The sequence below is a fragment of the Euleptes europaea genome, chromosome 3, assembly GCF_029931775.1.
Source record: "Euleptes europaea isolate rEulEur1 chromosome 3, rEulEur1.hap1, whole genome shotgun sequence".
Lineage (NCBI taxonomy): Eukaryota > Metazoa > Chordata > Lepidosauria > Squamata > Sphaerodactylidae > Euleptes > Euleptes europaea.
This window is the reverse complement of record NC_079314.1, coordinates 27,284,845-27,304,844: the sequence shown is the minus strand read 5'-3', so window position 1 is coordinate 27,304,844 and position 20,000 is coordinate 27,284,845. Positions and strand designations below refer to the sequence as shown.

The following is a 20,000-nucleotide window of genomic DNA, read 5'->3' as shown; positions in this document are numbered from 1 at the left end:
CTGCTGGAATCCTATCCTCCTACCTCCTGGGGCAAAGACAAGCACGTTAAAGATCACAAACCACTCTGGTGTTTCAAATACACAAATTATAGCAGATGTATGTCTCCTAGCTTTCTACAACACACTAACAGGTCTAGGGAAAGTGAAGTTTTCTACACCTTCTTTCTGACTGGCAGCAAGGAAGGGGGGAAGGATCCCGTTTAAAGAAAGGCAAACCAGGATATGGGGATGGGAAGAACAAGACAATGCAACTTTCCTGAAACTAAGACCATCCAGTTTCTAGATGGGATTCCTCCTAGGAATCCCACATATAGCTGTAGTTCTATGACAGAAGAAGGGCAGGATAGAGAAACACCAAACCAGGATATTGCGTTTTCAAAATATTAAAGAGCAGGAGAGAAAGGAGGATTTTTTTTTTTCACTTTTTCTGTTGGCAAGATGCTCTGGAAAGTCTCATTCCAGTTGCCCAAAACTTCAAAGATGACCCCAGCACCCCTTGTTCTGCCTGGAGGGGGGGGGAACCCCAGCTGCTTCTGGCTCCTCTTGGCTGAAGAAGGGATCCTCACTCAGCCTTCACCCCCTCCTCCCGTCCAGACACGCTTCACAGCTCAGATGTAAGCCCCCTCCCCTGCACTGCCTGTCTTCCACCCCCCCCCAAATAATTTCCCAGAAGTCAATGAATCAGCAGGGGGCATCCTTACAACCTGCCATCTACTCTGCACCTACCCCCCCCAGCACACAAATCAGGACTCTACCCACCTTTACGCTCCTCTCCATAACCCAATGGAGCAAATGGGACACAAGCCCTAAAAGGACCCCGTGACCCGTCCTGCTTTGACCCCAAAGTTCCAATTATCAGAACCAGGGGAGAAGAAGAAGAGATGGTTTTTATATGCCAACTTTCTCTGTCACTTAAGGGAGAATCAAACCGGCTTACAATCACAGTCCCTTCCCCACAGCAGACACCCTGGGAGGTAGGTGGGGCTGAGAGTTCAGAGAACTGTGACTATCCCAAGGTCACCCAGCTGGCTTTGTGTGCAGGAGCAGGGAAACCGATCCAGTTCACCAGATCCACCTCCACCGCTCAAGCGGAGGAGTGGGGAATCAAACCCGGTTCACATCAAGGCCACTGCTCCAAACCACCGCTCTTAACCACTACACCATGCAGGCCCTTTGCTGGTTCAAAGCAGGAGCCCAAAGCAACCTCTGCTTCTGATCTGATGGGTCTTAACCCCCCCACCCATTCCCAGTCCAGTCTTTGGAAACCCACTATGCACACCAACCTCCCCCTCCTTTCTCTTCTCTGCAACTTGCTTTTACCAGCCCAGACGGCTCTAGCATCTCAGCCCCGCCCCATTATAAGACACTAATTCCTGTCTGAGTAGTCCACCCCACATCTCCCCAGTGCCGCTCCCCCCCCCCACAAACATGCTTTGCACTCAGGCACCCATAACCCTAGCTCCCACCCCACGCGGCTCAAGACTTCTCCCCCAGGCCTCCCCCGACTTGGCTCTTTCTTTGCAGAACGGCTCAGCCCCCACCACCCCCAGCCACCCTCCCCAGCTGTAGAAAAGAGCAAGAGTCCAGTAGCACCTTAAAAACAAAAATATTTTCTGGCAGGGTATGAGCTTTCGTGAGCCACAGCTCACTTCTTCAGATACACCTAGAATGTGAATCCATCTGTCTTTAAGTGGAGGAGAATGAATTCAGACAAGCATAATTCACTCTCCTCTGCTTAAAGACAGATGGATTCACATTCTAGCTGTATCTGAAGAAGTGAGCTGTGGCTCACGAAAGCTCCTACCCTGCCAGAAAATATTCTTGTTAGTCTTTAAGGTGCTACTGGACTCTTGCCCTTTTCTACTACTGCAGACAGACTAACACGGCGACCCACTGGGAATTACCTCCCCAGTTGATTCTTCCTATAGATTCCTTCCCCCCCCCCATTGATCCTCGAGCCCCTCAGCAAAGGACGTGACTCCCCCGGCCATTCTTGTCTGGGGGGTGGGGGGGGGAGGCTGGTTCTCAACTCTGCCCGCCAGCACCCCCTCCTCCGCGACCAGCGCCCCCCCCACCTCCGAAAATGACTTCGCCCCACTTTATCAATGCGGCTCATCTGCGGCCTCCCTCGCCCCCGTTCTCGCCGCAGCCCCCCTTCCCTCGCCCCACTGCACCCCATTCCTTGGCAGACCCCTTCTTTTCGCTCTCAGCGGCGCTCCTAAAGCCCCCGAACCTATTGCATCCACTGTGAATTATCTATTGCATCCCGACAGAGCACGGCTCGCTCTGCAAACCTCCCCCCCCCGGGACCCATCTTTGCAAACCCCATTTGTGCCCTCCGCTCCCTAATCCCCGCAGCCCCCGAACCGACTGCAATCGCCCCCGAGAGAGAAACGCGCAGACCCTTTCCTAAGCTCTTCCCAAACGCGCTCTCCCCTTTGCAGACCCCCCCCTCTTTGCAATGCACCGGCTCCCGTGCGCCCCCGAGGCTATTGCAAACCACCCCCACCCCCACCCCCGGGGACAGCATCCCCCCTCCCCAAAAGCCCCCGTTGCATCTCTCCGGCTCCCACCTGCTCCCGAGGGTCCCGCTTCCATCCCATCCACGCGGGCGTCGCCCCGAGCTTGGCGGGGGTGGGGGGCGGAGGGAAGGGGGGGGCCGCGCGCGCCGATCCCGGGGCGCCGCTAGCCCTGCTGCAGCCGCAGCCTCTGGGTCGGAGCGAGGCAGGCGCCTGGTCGCCGGACCGCGCATGCGCGGCCGTCCAGCCAACCGCCGGCGCCGCGCCGGGGAGCCGCTCGCCCTCGAGAGGGGCCGGCGAAAGTCCCTCGGAGCGGCCGCCACTTCCGGTTCCTGTCCGGCGCCTCCCGGCGGCGTCGGCAGAGCCTCGGCGAGAGGTTCGAGTCTAGCCAGCGCCGGATTCGAATGAATGAAAAACCTTTAATGGCACAAGTAATATTACAATGGTTACAGAAGGTGCATAAAACACGCAGTCATTCAGATAAAAACATAGGCCAGTACATTCCAAAAATAGAAATTACAAAATATTGTCGAAGGCTTTCACGGTCAGAGTTCATTGGTTCTTGTGGGTTATCCGGGCTGTGTGACCGTGGTCTTGGTATTTTCTTTCCTGACTTTTCGCCCGCAGCTGTGGCAGGCATCTTCAGAGGAGTGACACTGAAGGACAGTGTCTCTGTAAGTGTGTAGGAAGGGTAATATATAGTCAGAAAGGGGTTGGGTTTGAGCTGAATCATCGTCCTGCAAAAAGTATCAAAGGTAATGTGCTAACCATTGTCCTGTAAGTATCAAGATAATGTGCTAATGAGGGTGTGGTATGTTAATATGGAACCATTGTATCCTGAAGTGATCTGTTAATGTGTGAAATCCAAAGCTAATCCGCATGGCTATTGTGGACTGTGGTCTTTGTTAGTCTGGAGGTTTTCAGGACAGGAAGCCAAGCCTTATTTCACACATTAGCAGATCACTTCAGGATACAATGGTTCCATATTAACATACCACACCCTCATTAGCACATTATCTTGATAATTACAGGACAATGATTAGCACATTACCTTTGATACTTTTTGCAGGACAATGACTCAGTTCAAACCCAACCCCTTTCTGATTATATATTACTCTTCCTACTCACTTGACACTGAGAGACACTGTCCTTCAGTGTTACTCCTCTGAAGATGCCTGCCACAGCTGCTGGCGAAACGTCAGGAAAGAAAATACAAAGACCACGGTCACATAGCCCGGATAACCTACAAGAACCAAGAAATTACAAACTTCGGGCTTTTTGAACTTTCATCACATCCACTAGAAAATTGGCAACATCTACCCGCAGTGGTTCCCATCCTTTTTTTGACCAGGGACCACTAGGACTTTTTTGTTTGGTGCAGGGACCCCAAGGTTCAAAATAAAAATTCTGAGAATTTGAAAATAAACTTTAATCATAACTGTTAGTTAAACATTAAACTTAGAATAATATTTGAATATATATTTTTATAATAGAGAACTTTTAATTGAAAATATTAATTTATTATGGGTTTATAACTTTGTTTCGCAGACCCCTGGGGGTCCATGGACCCCCGGTTGGGAACCAGAATCATTTAATAAAAATTGACGTTTTGCTTGTGCAGATAGGTGATATTTGGAAAGAAGCCAATTTTTTAACCATTTCCCACGGGGTGTTTCATATAAGGGGCAGACCAACAGAATATGATCAATTGAGTCCAGGGAATAGGTATCACAGGGACAAGTCCTTTCCTGGATTGGTACTTGTTGATACCTTCCATATAGCATCCTTGAAGGAAAGGCATTAACCCTAGCGAGAGAGAAAAGTGCAGGATTTACGTATAAGCTAAACAAGCTATAGCTTAGGGCCCCACTCTCTTGGGGGGGCCCCAAAAATTAAAAAAAAAAACTGGATGTACATTTCCAAAATCAACAATTACTTTGATAAAATACATATTTTGTTATGTGCAAATGGCTTTAGATACCTATTAGGTCCATAAATTACCATATCACATATATTCAACACAAAAAAGAGTGACAATTTGTTGTTGACAAAGGACAGCTGGACATATAAAGGGCCCCATTACCTTCAATAGCTTAGGGCCTCATCAAACCTAAATCCGGCCCTGAGTCTAGCATCCCTTTTTCAAGCAGTGGCCAACCAGTTACCCAGGAGAACCAACAGAACAGGGCACGGAGGCCGCTGAAGTTGCCTCCTCACAGAGGTGGATTGCCGCGGAATGTGGAAGTTTAGCTTGGAAAGAAGGTGGCTAAGGGGAGACATGATAAAGGTCTATAAAATTATGCATGGTTTGGAGAGAGTGGACAGGGAGATGTTTTTCTCCCTCTCCCATAATACTAGAACGCGGGGTCATCTGCTAAAGCTGGAGGGCGAGAGATTCAAACAAAACGAAGTATTTCTTCACACGACGCATAGTTAAACTGTGGAACTCCCTGCCCCAGGATGTGTTGATGGCTCCTGGCTTGGAAGGCTTTAAGAGGGGAGTGGACATGTTCATGGAGGAGAGGGCTATCCATGGCTACTAATCAAAATGAATACTAGTCATGATGCATACCTATTCTCTCCAGGATCAGAGGAGCATGCCTATTATATGAGGTGCTTTGGAACTCAGGCAGGACAATGATGCTGCAGTCGTTTGGTTTGTGGGCTTCCTAGAGGCACCTGGTTGGCCACTGTGTGAACAGACTGCTGGACTTGATGGGCCTTGGTCTGATCCAGCAGGGCCTTTCTTATGTTCTTATGAAGTTCTCTGTGGCCATTTACGCAGGGTCAATTTTGATGCTCGCTCAAAGTTGTTGTTGTTTTTTAAATGCTATCTTTAAAATGCGTATTTGCGGTCCCGATACAAAACTTTATAGCTATCTGTATTCGTAGCCATAACTAATTCCACTAGCAGTGAATTCCACAATTTACGCTTTTGAGTAAAGTATTTCATTTTGCCTGTCATTTTCCTTAGGTACCCCTGCAAACCCGTAACATTATTGGGGGGTGTTCTTTCCATCTGCTTTCTCTACCCCACGCATAAATTTACAAATATAATGGCACTAGGGTTGCCAGCTCCAGGTTGGGAAATACCTGGAGATTTCTGGGGTGGGGCCTGAGGAGGGTGGGGTTTGGGGAGGGGAGGGACTTCAATGCCATAGAGTCCAATTGCCAAAGTGTCCACTTTCTCCAGGTGAACTGATCGCTATCGGCTGGAGATCAGTTGTAATAGCAGGAGATCTCCAGCTACTACCTGGAGGATGGCAACTCTACATGCCACCTCCCTCCGGCCATCGTTTTCCTAAACTGCGAAGTCCAGGGTACTTTAGCCTTTATTTCCTCAGAGTAAAGGCCTTTAGTCATTCTGGTTACATTAACTTTTTCCTATTGTACTTTTTTTTGTGGGGGGGGGGTCCATTTCAAATTTTTAAACTAGGGGGGGCACTATGAATTTAACTCCTGTACTAGCAGAATCAGATCAGTAGTAATTTAACTTTCTTATTGTGACAGTCTCCACTGGTGGGATTTCTGTTTGTCCAGGTCATTAAATAGCACAGAAAAGACGGAGAAGTGCAGAAACCCTGGTTATTTCAAAGTAATGCAGCGAAAAAGAACTTTTAACCAAGTCCGATTAATTTTAACATTAATTTATTGCTATTGCTCGTGCCCCGAACATGGAGTTCCAACTAACGGCTGTTGGTTATCGGAAATTTTATGCGAGATCCATAAGCCTTTAGCCTTTTGCTCTTTCCCCTCGGCTCCAGTTGCCAACAAAGGGAAAGATGAAATGATTCATGTGGCAGAGACATCTGGTGGCTGCTGAAGAAAATGCAGGATTCCATACCAGAGGGCCATATAGGGCCTATGCAGCATGGTTGCCATTTTGAAGCCAAAACAAGGCTGACCAATGCTTTCAATAGTAGTTGTCGTCGGCTAGCGGAGGTGGAGCTATGCAGTACTATAAAATGAGGTGGTACGGAAGTCCGAGACAGAGAAATCACACTTTGATTGTAGTCTACAGTTTAATCATTTCTTGCAAGTAGAAAATTAACACAGCAAAGAGACCGCTGTTTCTCGAGGAGTTAGTTTTCTGCTTGAAGGGTGTTTGCTTTGTTTTGACACAGGGACACACGTTCAGCAATGGTATATCTGCATTCCAGGGATTGGCAAAACAGGCTTTAGCGATGCCAGCCCCCCGGTGGGGCCTGGGGATCTCCTGGAATTACAACTGATCTCCAGACTACAGAGATCAGTTCCCGTGGAGAAAATGGATGCTTTGGAGGGTGCGCTCCATGGCATTGTACCCCGCTGAGGTCCCTCCCCAGGCTCCACCCTCAAATTCCGGATTTCCTAACCCGGATCTGGCAAGCCTACCCTACCCCTGCCAATCCTGGATTTCCCAACCCAGATCTGGCAAGCCTACCCTACCCCTGCCAATAGGGTTGCCACCCTCCAGGTGGTGGCTGGAGATCTCCTGCTATTAATATTGATCTCCAGATAACCAAACTGAGTTGCCCTGGAGAAAATGGCTGCTTTGAAGGGTGGACTCTATTGCATCATACCCTGCTGAGGTCCCTCCCCACCCCAAAGCCCACCCTCCTCCATTCTCCACCCCCAAAGTATCCAGGTAATTCCCAACTCAGAGCTGGCAACCCTACCCACCGATGGCCAGGGGGGACCTGGCAGTCCTGCCAGGTATATGCTGCCTTATTCATGCTTCCCCAGACTGCGCCCCATGAAGCTCTCTCCTGCTGAGTCAGACCACTGCTCCACCAAGTTCAGTCTCATCTAGTGTGACTGGGATTACCTCTCCGGGTCTCAGGCAGAGGTCTTTCACGTCAGTAATTACCTGAGTGTTTTAATCGGAGGATTGAACCTGAGACCTTCTGCATACAAATCAGATAGTTGTAGAGCTGTTTGGACCTTTCCCCATATAAACTGTCACATGAACATGGGAAGCAGCCTTCTACAGAGTCTGTTAGGATCAGTCTGGTCTAGTGTGACTGATGACAGCTCCCCAGGGTCTCAGGTCTTTCACATCATTTCCTGCCTGATCCTCTTTAAAGGAGATGCCAGTAGGGCTGCCAACCTCCAGGTACTAGCTGGAGAGATCTCCTGCTGTTACAACTGATCTCCAGCCGATAGAGATCAGTTCACCTGGATAAAATGGCCACTTTAGCAATTGGACTCTATGACATTTAATTCTCTCCCCTCTCCAAACCCCGCCCCCCTCAGGCTCCACGCCCAAAACTTCCCGCCAGTGGTGAAGAAGGACCTGGCAACCCTAGATGCCAGGGATTGGACCTGGGACCTTCCATGTGTCAAGCAGATGCTCTACCACTGATCCACAGTCCTTCCCCCTTTCTCTCATATCTCCACATCACTCACAGGAGAGTCTCATGAATTTTAAAAAACCATGCAGTGTTAGATACAGGTTATTCAAGAACAAATGCACTTCATGTGCATTGTAACGGATCCCCAACTTTTCCCCAGCCTTAGAGAGCAGTAATTTCCCCCACCCTCTCTTTCCATCAACTCCTCTGCAAGAAAAAAGAAGAAATTGAAAGCGTGTTTAGAGTTTGTTCGAGGAGCACGAAGACATTATTAATCCTCTTGCTTAGCTCTGCTCATCCAAAGATTGTTAGCAAACCACACGCCTCATCTGGAAGCCTCCCCACCCACCCACAGTTCATCAAGTGTCTTTTTCAACCTTAATACTCAGGGCAGGAAACATCTGCACCCACAGGTACCCCTCCACTGTGACTCAGGTTTGCCACATGGTAACCAATTTCTTACAAGGTCGTCACTTTCATTTCAGAACCTGAGAAAGCTGAGCCCATGAGGAATGGGGGGCGGTGGGGGGGCTTGGAAACCCCACCTCCCCCAGATTTCTCGGCAGCTTGAATAGACGTAATCCTTTAAAACAACACTCATCTGAACTCAGCATTCTGCGCTCTTGGAGCATATTGAGCTTTCACAGGGCTGGTTTTTGAGGGATTTCCCCCCTTTGGGTTGTTTTACAAAATCACCCTTTTCTGTATTCTTGGAGCGAGGAAGACCCGAAGGTCAAGGTCCAACAATGAAGAGCTGGAGAACGTGTGGCTAGTCTTGCATCCACGTTTCGAAAGGCTTCTTCAGCTCAAAATGCTATAAATTGACTGGCAGTCATTAAAGACGAATTGTATCCAAAGTAGCTGATAGGACCGTCATGCTAGGGAATAAATCAAATGAAAATATATACTCGCGTAATTTCCTTCCCTCCTGGAGGTTGGCAACCCTAATTCCAGTTGTCTCCATTAGCCAAGGGTAATTTTAGTTTCTAGCACTTGTCCTAGCTAAATTCCAGACCCTCTTTGGCTTTTTGAAGAGTTCATTTGTTAACAATTACTAGCACAAATGTATGGATATTAGGGTTCTGTAGATTTCTAACCTTTCCTTGGCTCTAGAAAAGCCCAGTGTAAGAAACAAATGCATTTGTTTATATACATATAGGCACATTAACACCAAGTATAGCTTTCCTCCAGCGACCTCTGTAACTGGTGGGTACTAGCACTTGATAATGCCCCCTTAAAAACAACAACAGGATAATATACATTATTATTAAATCCTTGCCTAAATGAAACATATTGAACGTGGCATCAGAAAGAAAAAGAGGAGACAAGCATGCTTCTCTGAAGAGGGCATTCTAGATCTCAGGCAACATCTTTAAGACCTTTTAAGAAGCCTACCTCTTCTCAGATGGGAAGGCACTAGGAGTCACATCTCTAGAGACAGGCAAAACAGGCAGGCGTATAGGGGAGGAGAAGATGGTACTTTGGATATCCTGGTTTTGGGTGGGTATGTTGTCTGCTCCCTAGATCTGGAAATAAGGTGTCTTTATGACACCCCCAATGGTATGTAAGAACCCCCTCAATATGGTTGGCGGGGGGGGAACAAGCCAAGGTATGTGGGTGTGCTTGCACTGGGGGTGAACAGAAATATTGCAAGAAAAAAATGTAGGCTCTGTCAGTCCAGGACACTTGACCACACAGCTGTGGGAGAGCAGCTTCCTGGGCCTGAGGAAGTCAGGTGTGGGTCTATTTACATTTACAGACGTGTCCACCCTCATGCATCTCCTGTCCTCCAAGGAGGTGGTGGATGGACTTGGCAGGAACACACATGGCAGAGTTATTTATAACTGCTGGATGAAATGCATTCTAACTCACTTAACAGCATCATGGGACAAGCCGAAGAATGCTTTTGATATAAATGGGTTTTCAGGCTCATGGCTTCCAAAACCAGCCATTAAAAGATAATAATACAGAGACCAAGTGTTGGATCCAGAGTAACTTTTCCACTAACAGGAGGTATTCCTGTCAGAAAAAATAACTTTCCTGAAATGGAGACAGAGGACCCCCAAGAACAAGATGAGAGTCAAATTAGTGGTCTGCATCAGAAAGGGGAAATTGGTAGAAGTTACACCTCACCTTCTGTTCAGGGAACGTTTCTGGATCCAACCCCTTTGTAATAAATACAACACAAACACTTTCCCCGCTTCTTTCCCTCTCAGCAGACTAGGGTTGCCAACCTCCAGGTACTAGCTGGAGATCTCCTGCTGTTACAACGGATCTCCAGCCGATAGAGATCAGTTCCCCTGGAGAAAATGGCCGTTTTGGCAATTGGACTCTATGGTCCCTCCCCTCCCCAAACCTTGTCCTCCTCAGGCTCCACCCCAAAAACCTCCTGACAACCCTACCAGAGACTGACAATGCCACTCATTGTGTATTGTAGGGATATAATCTGTAGTAAATTAAGTGACAAAACAAGACAGAGTCCAGAAAACCACTACAGAGAGGTCAAAGTATTTTCCCTACCTTTGTTACTACTTTTAATTTCCAAAGCCTTTACAATCTTTCTCTTGCATGTCACACCAACTCTATAGGCTGTGCACACATCAAGGGAGCACTCCAGGACACTTTAGAACTGAGAAGTCAATTATTTAAACCCTTTGCCACTCTAATTTTTTCAAAATATATTGCCAGTGGAAAACATGCATTGTTAGTCCTACATAAGCTTTTGTGGGGGAATGTCGAATGGTATATGGTACAGCCAGGGCCGGTGCCAGTCATTTTTGCACCCTAGGCAAGGCTAACTACTTGTGCCCCCGCCCCGGTTGCTAACTAATTTTGAAAAACAGATGTCTTGTAGAAAAAATAAAAGCACAAAATGTTTAATAAGATGTTATAATTAATTCTGCTCCATAGCACCGTTGCGGTACTTACCTTAAAATAAAAAATAAATAAATTGTCAGTTGCATTTCCCCCCCAAGAAACTAATTTGTTCAAAAACTGCCCCTCGGGCCAGTTCCGCTCCCCTCTGAGGTCTGCACCCTAGGCGACCGCCTAGTTTGCCTAGTGGTAGCACCGGCCCTGGGTACAGCTCTATCTTGTCAGATCTTGGAAGCTAAGCAAGGTCGGTACTTAGCTGGGGGACCACTAAAGGAAAACTTGACAGGGGACGGCAATGGCTTTTCATTTGCCTTGAAAGCCCCTTGCTTGGTCAACATTAGATAGCTGCGACTTGACAGCACACACATACATAAGCTTTTGTGGGAAAGAGCCTGTTCCTTCAAGATGCTGCGAGTGGATCCTCACCATGTGATTCCATTTGCCTCCCCCGTGTGCCTTCGTTGCACCCCCCAAAACCTTCAAACCCTTGCCAGGAGACGTCACGAGAGTGGGAAAACTTTACTCTGGCTCAAGCCAACTTCCCAACATCCAACGTTTTCGCAAGGTGCACCTACCTCTGCGTTTGGCAGCAGGAGGAAAAGAAAACCCTGCTTTAGGTGGGAGGAGGGTTTCCTCTCTGCTTCACACTCATCTTCTTCAGTTAATGGGGCATTCCACCATCCTCTCACGTAGCGCTAGGAGAATATGTCACAAGATGTAGAGATTTTCTTAGCCGATGTGTAAGGGCAAGAGCAGCGATATCACAGCTAAGTTGTCCAGTCCTTATATAGCTCAAATAAGTCCTTAAGTAGCCTGGCTTCCCTGTGCTGTGGAAACTGTTACCTTCCTTATAGTAAGCACAGAGCTGCCCCTGCACTCAAAGTAGCCAGTGGTGTCCTCTTCCCACCCCCCATCATTTGAGCAAGACAACAGCAACCAAGGTCTGGACAAATCCACCAGGCGTCTTGGGATGACGGAACCCGGAAGGGCAGGTCAGAACTCCCCCATTTTTGCACAACCATCCACCGTTGACTTGTTCCAAGCAGAATTTTCCCTACTCTGAAATCAATTTTCTTTTAAAAATGCCAGCGTCGTGTAGTGTTTAAGAGCGGTGATTTGGAGCGGTGGACTCTGAACTGGAGAACCAGGTTTGATTCCCCACTCCACATGAGCGGCGGAGGCTAATCTGGTGAACAGGATTTGTTTTCCCACTCCTACACATGAAGCAGGCTGGGTGACCTTGGGCTAGTCACAGCTCTGATAGAGCTCTCTCAGCCCCACCTACCTCACAGGGTGTCTGTTGTGGGGAGGGGAAGGTGAAGGGAAGGCACCATGAAAGTGCCTTGGGGAAAGCACGCACGGTGCTTTGAGGGAAGACGCATACAGTGTCTTGAGTTCCCGAGATCAATCTGAATTGCCCCAGTGATCTGTTTTATTAAGAAATATTACAATGGAATAGCAAAGGTCAGTCAGTGATTACACAATGGAACTAAAACAAGGCATACCACGATTAGTGATTAACAAGATCAAGGCATAGCGAAGACAATGCACATTCCTCTTGTAGCCAGCATCCTTTAGCAAACATTTGGCTGTATGTTACATAGAATGATTGGATTAATAGAAGCTAATCCCTTTAAGGCTGCTACACTAGGGTGAGGAGGTCATCATATAGTTAGTTAACTTTGGCCAGGAGCATTTCCAGAGGCCTAGAGCTTGTTGCAAACCAATATTTCAATAAGGCAAGAATCAGGGTTCAGTGGAACGAATATTAAAATGGCGAGGGTGTGGAAAACGGTTGTATGCAATGCATTTTGTGCCAAGGGCCTGCCCTGCTGGTCACGCAAAATACATACAAGAATCTTCTACAGGAAGGGAAGGTGATTGTGAGCCGGTTTGATTCTGCCCTAAGTGGGAGAGAAAGTCAGCATATAAAAACCAACTCTTCTTCTTCTTAACCCAAAGCTGACATTTCACAAATCAGAAAGATTCAGAGGTGGTGCCAAGAAGTGTGCCAGCTTGAACAGTATGCCCACAGGGCCAACCCCAGAGACTATAACACAGCCCAGGTGCAATGCCCGTATAAATGTTCCGCTCCAAGAGAAAGCCACATCGCAAATTAAACAATTGCTTACTTGTAACTGTTATTCTTTGCGTGGTCATGAGTAAATTTGCACTGATGTGTTTGGCATCTGCGCAGATGGAGCAAACAATTGGGAAACTTTCAGAGTTAGCATTTAGGCATCAAAGTCTCCTTCCCTCACAGACAGAGATCTTAAACTTGTATGTGCCCAAACTCGATGCATCTCTTAGAATCAGAGTTGGAAGGGACCACCAGGGTCATCTAGTCCAACCCCCTGCACAATGAAGAAATTCACACCTCCCCCCCATCCCCAGAGACCCCTACTAGATGCCCAGAAGATGGCCAAGGTACCCTCCCTCTCATGAACTTCTTAAGGTCATAGAATCAGCATTGCTGATGGGCGTCTAGCCTCTGCTTAAAAACCTCTAGGAAAGGCTTACCACCTCTCGAGGAAGCCTGTTCCACTGAGGAACTGCTCTGTTAGAAAATTCTTCCTAATGTCTAGATGGAAACTCTTTTAATTTCAACCTGTTGGTTCTGGTCCAACCTTCTGGGGCAACAGAAAACAACTCAGCACCATATGATTCTCAACAGGTTACAGGCAGCAGGGTTTAGGATCCAGACTATATCGGCAATTTCCACCGATTTCCCCCTTCCACTGCTGAACCCCCCACATCATTCCTCAGGGTCCCCCAGCTCCCAGGAGAATCACTCAGCGAGGAACAGTGTAAGGGGAGGAAGCAGGAAAAGTTCCATCCAGCCTTTCAAACATTTAGACTGGATCCAACCCCCTGTAAGCAAAATAATGGTTGCTATAGTTCATACATATTTCCATGTCTGAAACACAGAAACTGGTTAGAGGACAGAAAAACAGGTGTGCTGCAGTTCTGATCTGATGGAACGGTCTTTGGGAGGGCATTAGAGGATCTACATTCCCTTCTGCAGTTTCAGAAGGGATGGCCAAAACCAAACTTTTTCAAAGGGCTTTCTGCTCATAGGATGGGTGGTTTCTAACATTCTGGTTTCAGCTGTTAAAATTCGGTTATTTCCTGCTATTTGATTTTCATGCCTGAGTTGGTTTCATTGTTTATCAGTGGTTTAAGTCAGTCAGTACAGAAGCACAGAATGTAAAAGCAGACAGGATTTAGCTCCCCTGTGTATTCTTCCCCTTCCCACAAAGTACAGTTCTAGCCTTGGATAGTTGGAAAGATCTCTCAAGGACATCTTTTGTGGGCATTTAAAATTTACCTTCTGTGATTCAAGAAAGCCAGAGAGATTGCTAAATAAAACTGAGAGACCAGGTTGTAACATCTACGCAATTCACAAGCAAAACTCAAATTCTGAACAAACAAAAAAAGGAATTCTTCAGTTTCAATCGTTTACACAGGATGCATATTTTGAAACACCCCTCCCTCAATTACACCTGTTTTTACCTGCCATAGTGAGCCATGCCAAGAAATTCCAAATGCAATGGGGTTTGGCTGACCATTGCTAACTTAGGAGACTAGTGATTGTACTGGAATTAACATTAGTGCTGGAGAAGCAAGTTAATTAAGCTGCAAAAAAATGTTCTTCCATCTTCATGTATTTGTATGCGTAGGTTTATTCACGACATTTATATTCTGTCTTTCTGCCCAATCCAACTTTTGTGACCCAGCTGATCTGGTCACACGGCTGTATGCCACAGTAACTTAAAGGCAAAGCTATTACAATGCATTCTATATGGCTCTGGCCCTTGAAGATAACACAGGAACTCCACCTGGTGCAGAATGCAGCAGTCTGATTTACTATTAAGAGTTAAGCAGACTATGCCCATTACACCTACTTTGTAGTCGCTTCATTCGTTTTCTGATTCTGTTTAAGACATGGACTCTCTCTTACAAAGCCCTTTATGGCCTAAGGCCCTTTATGGCCTAAGGCCCATGTGCGTCAAGGCAACAGCTGCATTCCTTTTAGCAAAGTTTGCTGAAGATGCTACCCTGCAAATGGGTAAGATCAGCAGCTACCGGTACCTGAGCATTCTCCGCTGTGGCTCTCATTTTGTGGAATAGTGTGCCTTGTGGTGGTCAGGGTGGCTCCCGCACTGCAGAATGTGTAAAATGGAATTGTTCAAGAAGACACTTTTATAAAGGGACAAGGGCCGTAGCTTATGGTGCTGTTTCATGTATGCATTATCTGGTTTTTACTGCATTACTTGCAAACTTATTTTACTATTTTATTGTATGTCATACTGTTCCTACTGTACTGCTTTAAAATTTTGTAATCTGCCTTGAGTCTCTGCAAGAAAAGCAGAATAAAAAACAAATAGGTTTGTAACCAACTAGGGTTGCCAACCTCCAGGTAGTAGCTGGAGACCTCCTGCTATTACAACTGATCTCCAGCCAATAGAGATCAGTTCACCTGGGGAAAATGGCTGCTTTGGCAATGGGACACTATGGCATTGAAGTCCCTCCCCTCCCCAAACCCCACCCTCCTCAGGCTCCACTCCAAAAACCTCCCACCGGTGGTGAAGAGGGACCTGACAACCCTATAATCATCACATTTGTAAGTTTAGATACTACTACATTTCCTAGCATGTTATATTATTAATCCTGTTTTGAATTCAAATCAGAAATTTCTGTTACAAACAAAAATATTTCAGGCTATATTTTTATTATACACCAATAAAGAAAACATTTGGCACACAAATGCCTTTATTATTATTTTTGGACACATGAACACAAAATCCCTGCAGACTAAGAAAAAAAAATACATTGCAGTTATACACAGCCAGCAAATTATCTCACTGAGGGTCTGCTAAGCCCTCTCCCCCAAATAGGGATTTTTGTTTTGTTTTTCAAAGAAAAAAGTACCTCGTATTGCTATAGACATACATCCAGTCCAATTTTAATAAAATACATTTTAAAACATTACAAGTCTAACAATATAGAATCAAAAAAGAAAAAAAAATACATCAGAAGTCAAAAATGAACAAATGCAAACAAGTTTTACATACAAGTTTCAGGCCCTAGACATAGAAATATCACAAAAGTGTCAATAGCAAGGTATAAAGAAAACTCTTTTTTTACGTGATATTCACATATGTTCTTTCCTCAAATCGCACAAGGGAAAAAACCTTGCAGCTGAGAACAATATTGATACAATGCCCTCCGAGCTCTTCTTTCCTAAAATGAAAGCAGAGCGACAAGCCTTGCTATTGAGCAAGAAGAAAGGGGGGGGGGAATTCTACAGCACACCCACGAAGGTAGTTGGGGAAGGGGAAAGAGATGGAGCTGTATGAAGGTATCAGAACAAAAAGGGAGGCCTTGTGCCCAATGGGGAGACAAAAGGCTTTTGATATAAGGAGGAGGGGGGGCCGGTACGTTTTTGGATCGCACAAGAACGGACTGCGCGGAACAGAGCTGCCGCAGCCCAGTAATGTGGCCTCCTTTGGAGCTCACCTTCTGGTGCCGGGTAAAGTCGCAGCCCCTCACAAGCGTAGCGGTCAACAAACCGAACCCCACCTGCCACTCCCCACAATCTGCTACACACCCAATGCTTCTGAGAACCCTTTTCAGGATCGGACTGCTGGCAAAAAAAAAGCAGAATAGGTTCGGGGAAGGAGAAAGCAGGAGTTTGCTGCCCCTTTAAATATACACCAGCATCCCCCTTCCTATTCCTCCCCCTGCACTCCCATATGCTACATTTGAAAAAATCTTCCACAACATATAGCTAAACAACAGCCTTTAAACCCAAAGGAGGGGGGGGGAAACCCTAAACACAATCCCAAACACCCTAAGAACTACAGCTACAGAATGCACGTCTTCCCATTGATTGACACATGCATAAACAATTCAGTCCCTTGGGGATGGGGATATCAAGTGAGCTGTGACAAAGCAGCCTCAGCCACACAACAGTATTGCTGCTCTTGGACCTTGCAAGTTATTAGTCCTGAAGACCTTTTGCTGTCTCCCCCCGTTAGCTTTGAAACACCCTCACCCAAAAGACATCAACTGCACTCCTCAGCGATAGCTGAACATTTTTGCACAGAAACATTTCCAAACAGAGGGGAGGGAAAATAAAGCATGAAGGAAAATAATTCATGAAAAAACTCCCAAGAAAGTGCAAAAGTTGGCAAAAAGTTTCTCTGTAGGCTTTGTTTGCTTCTTTTTTTTTTGGATGATAAAATTTATTGTGACAATGCAAAGATTAAAAAACAACGACAAAAAACAGAAGACTCAAGAATAGCTGTGGTCTGTAATGCAGAAGAAAGCTTATTTCCCCCCCCCCCATGATAGAAGACGAAAAGACCATTTGAGCTAGCCCTGGTGTTGTTCTTTTCTTTCATGTTAGGTCAGCCAGAACCGAGCTGAGGTTCCTCGGTCTGCACAGTTTGAGGTTCACAGAGCTGGGCCTCATTGCAAGCAGTCTGATTAAGAGTATCTTTCTGCCCAGCCTGTGCAAGAGGTGTTTGGTGCCGTGACGCACCTGCCTGTCTTTGCTTCATGCCATCCCTTCTCTCTCAGCCATGCTCTTACCTAGTGCAGGGGTAGGCAAACTGCGGCTCGAGAGCCGCATGCAGCTCTTTGGCCCCTTGAGTGCGGCTCTGGGATGCAGGATCGCGGCCGCCCACCTGAGAGAAGCCACCTTCCCCGGGCGTGGAGGGCGCAGGGGGGGGCTGGTTTCCTTCGGCGGAGGATCAGGGCTGCATGTCGCGGCGGAGGAGAGCTTGGCATCCCTTCCCTGCCCCTGCTGGGCTCTGCACGCATGCAGATGTCCCGCAAAAGTTCTCCGCCTTTCTGCCAGCCCAGAGCCGCCGTGCCTGGGGGGGGGGGCGGATCTTTGCAACGTGCTGGCCCGAGCACCGGGGAGAAGGAGGGAGGCCCCGATCCAGCACACACACACCCTCCCCCACCTTCCTCACCTGCAAGCTCCAGTGTGACCCCCTCGTGGCCTGCCCTTCCCTTCCGCCGCTGGAGAATGACAGCGAGAGGGGAGGGGGGGGAGGATACCCACCTTCCTCCTCCTCTTCTTCCTCCTCCTCAGAGGCCGAGGCGCTGAGGAGGGGTGGACGGCAGGCCGGCAGGCCGGCCGGGGAGGGAAGGAAGGAAAGAGCCCAGGTGGCGGCGAGGAGGCCAAGAGGCGAACGCAGGAGGCCGAGGCGGCCGGGATGCGCCATGGCGGCCGCCGAGAGGTCAGTGGGGTTCGGGGAGATGCAAGGCCATTGTTCACATTAAGTGTTTGTCAGTCATTGTCATGATTTAATTTTATGGATACCTTACTTACTTTTTTCCCTCCTCAGAGGCCATGTCTACCCACTGGCTTTCTTGGCGGTAGACCTGGACTCCGAGAAGGGGAAAAAGTCCCCCTTCAGAGGCCAGGTCTACCAATTGGTTTCTATGGGCCTCTGGAGGCCAGGTCTACTGCCAAGAAAGCCAATGGGTAGACCTGGCCTCCCAATGGGACTCAGCCGGAGGCCAGGTCTACCAACAGGCTTTTATGGCGGTAGACCAGGCCTCCAGATGAGGACTGCAGACGGGGAGGGGGAAATGGCAGGGACTTACAATTTAATTTTTATCAATAAATAAGATCACTATTAAGTATGATATCAAGTTTTATTCAGTGTACCTATAGTTTAATTAAGACTTAAAACTTCAATTAAAGTTTATTAAGTTAATAAACAGTGTACCTACCTGTATAGTTTAAGTTTAAGAAATTTGGCTCTCAAAAGAAATCTCAATCGTTGTACTGTTGATATTTGGCCCTTTTGACTAATGAGTTTGCCGACCCCTGACCTAGTGCAATAACAAAACCCTACACACTAAACAGGTGCTTATAACTCTTTCAAGGTGCCTCAGTTCTCCATATGTTAGGGCCAGCAGGAGTTCGATTCTTGCATCTTCTCCCTGAACAAAGCATTTAGGGGAAAGGAAAAGGAAAGGAAAGCAGCAGGCTAACTGAAGCAGCGGTTACTCTCCCTCCCCATATCCTGATTATTACCCAAGTGAGGTATCCTTTAAAAAGAGAGAGAGAGAGAGAGAGAGAGAAGAAGAAGAAACCTAGTATCTCAACCTGTCTAACACTAGGTATCCAAGCTGAGCTTGCTTCACTCCCATTTCCAAGTGGGAAGAGGAAACTTTAAAAGCCTGTCATCCCCCCCTCACTGAGACATACAATTCCGAAGGAGCCTGCAAAACTGCTTTATGAAGACTAACTTCAGTGTACTCCTTTGCACAGCTGAACGAGAACTATTTAGAAATGTAAACTTTAATTTATTTACAAGTTTTATGTCAAAGACTGAAGGAAATCAAAACCGCAACCACATGCCTGCTGGCCTCCGAGGTTACAAAACCTCACCAGGTCAGGACTCAGCAACACCACCTGTCCATTTCAGAGACTTTTCAGAGTGCAATTATTGGCAAAATTCCAAATTTTCACAGTGGTGCCACATCACATAGGTTAAAAACTAGGGGGGGTTAAAGCATCTTGCGCTAACACTTAACAAGCTAGTTTCAATGAACATTACCGCATCTGCAGCTCCCCTCCCCTTCAAATGACATATTTTGGTGGGAAAGACTCAAGCAAATAAAGAGTCCTAATTTATAGAAACAGGTCGAGATTGGTATTAAATTTACACTTCACACATGCTATTGAATGTTTCTGTACATGCGGCAACCTAAATTCTCAGAGGAATAACTTTTTTAAAATGCTGGTAAAAATCTTCAAGATCACAACCGTCACACTATACACAGCTGTACATGTTGGCAAAGCCTTTCCTATGCGGAACACCCACTTTTCAAGCTTATATAAAAAAGGGGGGGCCAGACCGACCGATGGTGAATATAAAACAGTTAAAAATAATCATTCATAAAAAGCATGAAGGAAGCCTCTTCTGATCCACTTTTAAGAATGGTCTGATTTTTTTCTCCTCAGGACAGTTAAGAGTCAACCCTACATGAGAACATTTTGGCTGTAACTCACGTAAAGTTCAGCTAGAAAAGTTACTGCCAGGGTACGTAAAAAAAAATACTTATTGCCAAAGTTAAAACCTTCTATGAAAAACAGTATTAAAAATGACCGATTCATCAAACACAGCAGCATAAAATGGGCACTTTTTGTAATGTCTGAAAAAATACCTAAAACTAATTTCTTTGAGAACTTCATCACTTTTTTTTTTTAAGAGGGGGGAAAGCAGTTCAGCATTGCGAAGCGTAC

At 46.8% G+C, this 20,000-nt stretch overlaps 1 protein-coding gene across 1 annotated transcript in view; it reads right to left on the bottom strand.

Moving 5' to 3' along the window:
- The window catches only part of LOC130475706 (protein argonaute-1), a 63,146-nt gene extending 60,483 nt beyond the window's left edge, over positions 1 to 2,663 (bottom strand). Inside the window, exon 1 of the mRNA XM_056847539.1 lies at positions 2,574 to 2,663. Coding sequence (XP_056703517.1) covers positions 2,574 to 2,598 — 25 coding nt within the window. The 5' untranslated portion in view covers positions 2,599 to 2,663. The remainder of the gene's footprint in view (positions 1 to 2,573) is intronic.
- Positions 2,664 to 20,000: the final 17,337 nt, after the last annotated feature.